This window comes from Entelurus aequoreus, linkage group LG20 (assembly GCF_033978785.1).
Source record: "Entelurus aequoreus isolate RoL-2023_Sb linkage group LG20, RoL_Eaeq_v1.1, whole genome shotgun sequence".
Taxonomy (NCBI): domain Eukaryota; kingdom Metazoa; phylum Chordata; class Actinopteri; order Syngnathiformes; family Syngnathidae; genus Entelurus; species Entelurus aequoreus.
In genome coordinates this window covers 18,773,534-18,781,033 of record NC_084750.1, presented here as the reverse complement: position 1 = coordinate 18,781,033, position 7,500 = coordinate 18,773,534, and the positions used below count along the sequence as shown (strand labels likewise).

Below are 7,500 nucleotides of genomic sequence, written 5' to 3'. Positions count from 1 at the left end.
ACATGCGTGATGTAAGAACTTGTCCTCTGTTGCTATGTCATTCAGCTTTGTCGCGGGCTAATTAAAGCTTCTAAATGCAGCTTCATCCTCTGTTAACTCCGAGTGCATGTGGGCGGCAAGCACAACATTTACAAAGAGGAGATTGCTGCGTCTAATTTTAGAAGAAAAAAAACAAAAAGAGCGGTAGAAGCTGCCTGAAAGCGTTCTATGCTCCCAGTCTCCAAGAGCATATTTGTTTTTCCACCTCTGCAAGAGCTGGAGGTGTGTGTGTGTGTGTGGGGGGGGGGGGGGGGGGGGGGGGGGGACGGACCTGTCACTGCTGCGGCAGCATAAAACGTCACTGATTTATTTTCCTAGCGGAGCAAAATAAGAAGATTTGAGTGGTGTTGTGCATGATTGTGATTATAAGTGTTATAATGAAGGCAACACATGACGTAAGTGTCTATACTAGCCTACTACCAAAATGGCTTTAAAAGTCTTATATAAGTGTTATAATGAAGGCAACACATGATGTAAGTGTCTATATTAGCCTACTATCAAAATGACTTTAAAAGTCTTATATAAGTGTTATAATGAAGGCAACACATGATGTAAGTGTCTATATTAGCCTACTATCAAAATGACTTTAAAAGTCTTATATAAGTGTTATTATGAAGGCAACACATGATGTAAGTGTCTATATTAGCCTACTATCAAAATGACTTTAAAAGCCTTATATAAGTGTTATAATGAAGGCAACACATGATGTAAGTGTCTATATTAGCCTACTATCAAAATGACTTTAAAAGCCTTATATAAGTGTTATAATGAAGGCAACACATGATGTAAGTGTCTATATTAGCTATATTAGCCTACTATCAAAATGACTTTAAAAGCCTTATATAAGTGTCATAATGAAGGCAACACATGACGTAAGTGTCTATATTAACTATATTAGCCTACTATCAAAATGACTTTAAACGCCTTATATAAGTGTTATAATGAAGGCAACACATGATGTAAGTGTCTATATTAGCCTACTATCAAAATGACTTTAAAAGCCTTATATAAGTGTCATAATGAAGGCAACACATGACGTAAGTGTCTATATTAACTATATTAGCCTACTATCAAAATGACTTTAAACGCCTTATATAAGTGTTATAATGAAGGCAACACATGACATAAGTGTCTATATTAGCCTACTATCAAAATGACTTTAAAAGCCTTATATAAGTGTTATAATGAAGGCAACACATGATGTAAGTGTCTATATTAGCTATATTAGCCTACTATTAAAATGACTTTAAAAGCCTTATATAAGTGTTATAATGAAGGCAACACATGACGTAAGTGTCTATATTAGCCTACTATCAAAATGACTTTAAAAGCCTTATATAAGTGTTATAATGAAGGCAACACATGATGTAAGTGTTTATATTACCTATATTAACCTACTATCAAAATGACTTTAAAAGTCTTATATAAGTGTTATAATGAAGGCAACACATGATGTAAGTGTCTATATCAGCCTACTATCAAAATTACTTTAAAAGTATTATATAAGTGTTATAATGAATGCAACACATGATGCAAGTGTCTATATTAGCCTACTATCAAAATGTCTTTAAAAGTCTTATATAAGTGTTATAATGAAGACAACACATGATGTATGTGTCTATATTAGCTATAATAGCCTACTATCAAAATGACTTTAAAAGCCTTATATAAGTGTCATAATGAAGGCAACACATGACATAAGTGTCTATATTAGCCTACTATCAAAATGACTTTAAAAGTCTTATATAAGTGTTACAATGAAGGCAACACATGATGTAAGTGTTTATATTAGCTATATTAACCTACTATCAAAATGACTTTAAAAGCCTTATATAAGTGTTATAATGAAGGCAACACATGATGTAAGTGTCTATATTAGCTATATTAGCCTACTATCAAAATGACTTTAAAAGTCTTATATAAGTGTTACAATGAAGGCAACACATGATGTAAGTGTTTATATTAGCTATATTAACCTACTATCAAAATGACTTTAAAAGCCTTATATAAGTGTTATAATGAAGGCAACACATGATGTAAGTGTTTATATTAGCTATATTAACCTACTATCAAAATGACTTTAAAAGTCTTATATAAGTGTTATAATGAAGGCAACACATGACATAAGTGTCTATATTAGCCTACTATCAAAATGACTTTAAAAGCCTTATATAAGTGTTATAATGAAGACAACACATGATGTAAGTGTCTATATTAGCTATATTAGCCTACTATCAAAATGACTTTAAAAGCCTTATATAAGTGTCATAATGAAGGCAACACATGACGTAAGTGTCTATATTAACTATATTAGCCTACTATCAAAATGACTTTAAAAGTCTTATATAAGTGTTATAATGAAGGCAACACATGATGTAAGTGTCTATATTAGCCTACTATCAAAATGACTTTAAACGCCTTATATAAGTGTTATAATGAAGGCAACACATGACATAAGTGTCTATATTAGCCTACTATCAAAATGACTTTAAAAGCCTTATATAAGTGTTATAATGAAGACAACACATGATGTAAGTGTCTATATTAGCTATATTAGCCTACTATCAAAATGACTTTAAAAGCCTTATATAAGTGTTATAATGAAGGCAACACATGATGTAAGTGTCTATATTAGCCTACTATCAAAATGACTTTAAAAGCCTTATATAAGTGTCATAATGAAGGCAACACATGACGTAAGTGTCTATATTAACTATATTAGCCTACTATCAAAATGACTTTAAACGCCTTATATAAGTGTTATAATGAAGGCAACACATGATGTAAGTGTCTATATTAGCCTACTATCAAAATGACTTTAAAAGCCTTATATAAGTGTTACAATGAAGGCAACACATGATGTAAGTGTCTATATTAGCCTACTATCAAAATGACTTTAAAAGCCTTATATAAGTGTTATAATGAAGGCAACACATGATGTAAGTGTCTATATTAGCATGAGTGCTTGATTGAGAAAAACCCCTCTTTGGTGTTGCAGGAGACCGCAGTCAGGTGAGCAGTGCCGACCGCCAAGATTCGGACGGCGACGACTCTGACGGCCCCGATGAGGACGACAACGAGGACGAGGAAGAGGAGGACAGCCAAGCCGAGTCGGGCCTGTCCACAAACCCCTCGGTCTCCGCCAGCCCGCAGCATGTTCCATCTAAGGAGGCCGAGGTGCCCCCCAGTGCCCTCCTGGCGCAGATGTCCATCAGCTCCCTGTCGCAGACCCCGGCCGCCCAACCCCGGGCATCAGACTCGCCGTCCGTCCCCGTGGTCAACCCTTTGTCGCTGAGTAAGCAGATGTCCATCTCGGGGTCCTGTCCCAGCCTGGCGCCGCTCTGCTGGGGTTCCCTCCCGCCCGCCAGCGCCGACTGCAACCTCTCGGACACGGAGTCGGTGCACATGATGAGCCCCGTGTCGCCGTGCCGGCAGATGTCCATCGACTTCGACGTGCCTCCCAGCCCGCCGGTGACGGGGACGGCCTTCAGACCGAGCCAGGTGAGGCCCGTTAGTTCTAATTGTCTTACTCTCCTGTATAGCACGGGTGTCAAACGCACGGCGAGGTTGCTAAGTATAAAAATGAGCCGAAATTTTGGAATGAAAGAAACTGCTGTTCTAAATGTGTCCACCAGATGTCAGTCGACCGCCAGCCAGGCATTAAAACAATAGACCTAAAAATTAGCCATCATCAATCTTCACCCAGACGTCACTTGATTGACATTCACGGCACCCGAGGGTCTTGTGAGATGACGCTGGCTGCTGCCAGATCATTATTAAGGAAAAAACGACCGACAGGAAGGCGAGAAACACTTTTTTATTTCAACAGACTCGCCTGCCGTCAAAACTCTAAAGACCGACTGCACGGTTCCTGTTGTCAGGTTCAAACGCTGATGACATCTATTAAACAAGACAAGAAGCAAGGAATTAAACAGAGACAGAATTCAATTTAGCTCAATTGAGGAGAAACGCGTAGACACTGTACCCTTGGACAGTGTCGTCCCACCCTCTGACGAAAGATTGTACGCCTCCTCTTTTATTTGGACTTTCCCTGATTACGTGGCAACAGCTGTTTCTAAGGGAGGGGGGTCGTAAACAGCCATCGCCTTTGGTTACAAAACAGTTCAAAGAAAAGGTCGGTTCAAAGAAAAGGTCGTAAACAGCCGCTGCCCTCTGTCACAAAACAGTTCAATGGGGCGGTGTAGCTCGGTTGGTAGAGTGGCCGTGCCAGCAACTTGAGGGTTCCTGGTTCGATCCCCGCTTCCGCCATCTGTATTACTCTCCTGTATAGCACGGGTGTCAAACGCACGGCGAGGTTGCTAAGTATAAAAATGAGCCGAAATTTTGGAATGAAAGAAACTGCTGTTCTAAATGTGTCCACCAGATGTCAGTCGACCGCCAGCCAGGCATTAAAACAATAGACCTAAAAATTAGCCATCATCAATCTTCACCCAGACGTCACTTGATTGACATTCACGGCACCCGAGGGTCTTGTGAGATGACGCTGGCTGCTGCCAGATCATTATTAAGGAAAAAACGACCGACAGGAAGGCGAGAAACACTTTTTTATTTCAACAGACTCGCCTGCCGTCAAAACTCTAAAGACCGACTGCACGGTTCCTGTTGTCAGGTTCAAACGCTGATGACATCTATTAAACAAGACAAGAAGCAAGGAATTAAACAGAGACAGAATTCAATTTAGCTCAATTGAGGAGAAACGCGTAGACACTGTACCCTTGGACAGTGTCGTCCCACCCTCTGACGAAAGATTGTACGCCTCCTCTTTTATTTGGACTTTCCCTGATTACGTGGCAACAGCTGTTTCTAAGGGAGGGGGGCCGTAAACAGCCATCGCCTTTGGTTACAAAACAGTTCAAAGAAAAGGTCGGTTCAAAGAAAAGGTCGTAAACAGCCGCTGCCCTCTGTCACAAAACAGTTCAATGGGGCGGTGTAGCTCGGTTGGTAGAGTGGCCGTGCCAGCAACTTGAGGGTTCCTGGTTCGATCCCCGCTTCCGCCATCTGTATTACTCTCCTGTATAGCACGGGTGTCAAACGCACGGCGAGGTTGCTAAGTATAAAAATGAGCCGAAATTTTGGAATGAAAGAAACTGCTGTTCTAAATGTGTCCACCAGATGTCAGTCGACCGCCAGCCAGGCATTAAAACAATAGACCTAAAAATTAGCCATCATCAATCTTCACCCAGACGTCACTTGATTGACATTCACGGCACCCGAGGGTCTTGTGAGATGACGCTGGCTGCTACCAGATCATTATTTTAAAAAAAACGACCGACAGGAAGGCGAGAAACACTTTTTTATTTCAACAGACTCGCCTGCCGTCAAAACTCTAAAGACCGACTGCACGGTTCCTGTTGTCAGGTTCAAACGCTGATGACATCTATTAAACAAGACAAGAAGCAAGGAATTAAACAGAGACAGAATTCAATTTAGCTCAATTGAGGAGAAACGCGTAGACACTGTACCCTTGCACAGTGTCGTCCCACCCTCTGACGAAAGATTGTACGCCTCCTCTTTTATTTGGACTTTCCCTGATTACGTGGCAACAGCTGTTTCTAAGGGAGGGGGGTCGTAAACAGCCATCGCCTTTGGTTACAAAACAGTTCAAAGGAAAGGTCGTAAACAGCCGCTGCCCTCTGTCACAAAACAGTTCAATGGGGCGGTATAGCTCGGTTGGTAGAGTGGCCGTGCCAGCAACTTGAGGGTTCCTGGTTCGATCCCCGCCTCCGCCATCTTAGTCCCTGCCGTTGTGTCCTTGGGAAAGACATTTTATCACCCAGTGCCACCCACACTGGTTTAAACGTAACTTAGATATTGGGTTTCACTATGTAAAAGCGCTTTGAGTCACTAGAGAAAAGCGCTATATAAATATAATTCATTTCACTTCACCCCAAAATTTACTGTGGGACCCCATTTTTATGACTTGATGGGGTCCCTGGGTCCCCATTTTGAAAATTCCTAGCGCCAACACTGATGGAGTATTGGTCCAAAACAGCAGCAGGCGGGCTGGTTCTAACACTAATCAAATATCACTAATGGATCATTCATTCGCGGGCCGGATCTGGCCCACGGGCCTGGACTTTGACACCCATGATCTAATCCCTCTACTCTCCTACCTGTGGTATCGACACCACAGGTTCATGGATCCTCTTATGCGTCGTGCACTGACTGTGCCAATACTGACCCACCAACGTTATCCTCTCCCTAGACTTTTATTTTGTTAACTTCCTGTTAAAAAAGTGTTTACCTTTCCCAGCCACTCGGTTCAATTTACACTTCTTAAACTTTACTAAGCGTTTATATTTCTTGGTGTTGTCTAAAGCTAGCTTAGAGGTTTGGCTTGCTCTCTGTGTAACATGTATAGCATCCAGTGATGACATTACTTGATATTGAAAACGAATAAGAAATGCATTTTTTCCCCCCCCGTAATGGATTAAGGGAGCGGCTCCTCACTGTGTATGGAGACACATAATTAGTTGGTCAAGTCAACTTTATTTATATAGCACGTTTTCAACAACTTTTAAATTGAACCAAAGTGCTTTACAGCAGTGGTCCCCAACCTTTTTGTAGCTGCGGACCGGTCAATGCTTGAAAAATTGTCCCACGGACCGGTGTGGGGGGGGGGGGGGGCGGCGGTGGTATTTAAAAAAAAAAAAAAAAATTTTTTTTTTTTTTTTTTTTTTTTTTTTTTTTTACATAAATAAATACAATCATGTGTGCTTACGGACTGTATCCCTGCGGACTGTATTGATCTATATTGATATATAATGTATATATTGTGTTTTTTATGTTGATTTCATTAAAAAAAAAAAAAAAAAAAAAAAAAAATTTTTTTTTTTTTTTTTTTTTTTTTTAATTCTTGTGCGGCCCGGTACCAGTCGGTCCGCGGTTGGGGACCACTGCTTTACAGGTTAAAAAAGCATAGAGCAAAAAAAAAAACAAAAAAAAAATGTGAAAAAAAAAAAAAGGGAACTGAAAATAAATATAGTATTGAGTACAAGTACAAGTTCGGCATTCTCACCCCAGGATTCAGAATCCAATCAGGAGTTGTAAGATTCTAATCCCGGGTGTTTATGCATTTTATTTCCCCATCCTGTCATGTCTGTGATAAACAATACCCTTCATTTCATCTTTTTTTTCCGACAGGCGCCCGCTTCTGCCGCTCATCCTATGGCGCCGACGGAGTCCGGCTCGCCGGTGGACCGCGGCACTCAGACCTCCACTTCGCAGAGTCCCACCCACGTCCCGCTCCCGGTTCTGTGTCCAGCCCCGCGGATGGCGACGCACCTCTTCAGCCACCTGCCCCTGCACTCCCAGCAGCCCCTGCGCTCGCCTTACAGCATGATCCCCGTGGGGGGCATCCAACTGGTGCCCGCCGGACTGGCAGCTTATTCCACCTTCGTGCCGATTCAGGCCGGCCCCGTTCAGCTCGCCATCCCGGCG

General features: G+C 41.5%; 1 protein-coding gene across 4 annotated transcripts in view; it reads left to right on the top strand.

Annotated features, from left to right (window-relative positions):
- hivep1 (HIVEP zinc finger 1) overlaps positions 1-7,500 on the top strand; it is a 175,994-nt gene that overhangs the window by 164,268 nt on the left and 4,226 nt on the right. For all 4 annotated transcript variants that reach the window (XR_009822152.1, XM_062029565.1, XM_062029564.1 and 1 more), the window contains 2 exons: positions 3,038-3,540; positions 7,204-7,500. The exon at positions 7,204-7,500 is cut by the window's right edge. Coding sequence is in view for 3 of the 4 variants with exons in the window: in XM_062029565.1 (XP_061885549.1) it covers positions 3,038-3,540; positions 7,204-7,500 (800 nt within the window). In the remaining variant the exon portion in view is untranslated. The remainder of the gene's footprint in view (positions 1-3,037; positions 3,541-7,203) is intronic.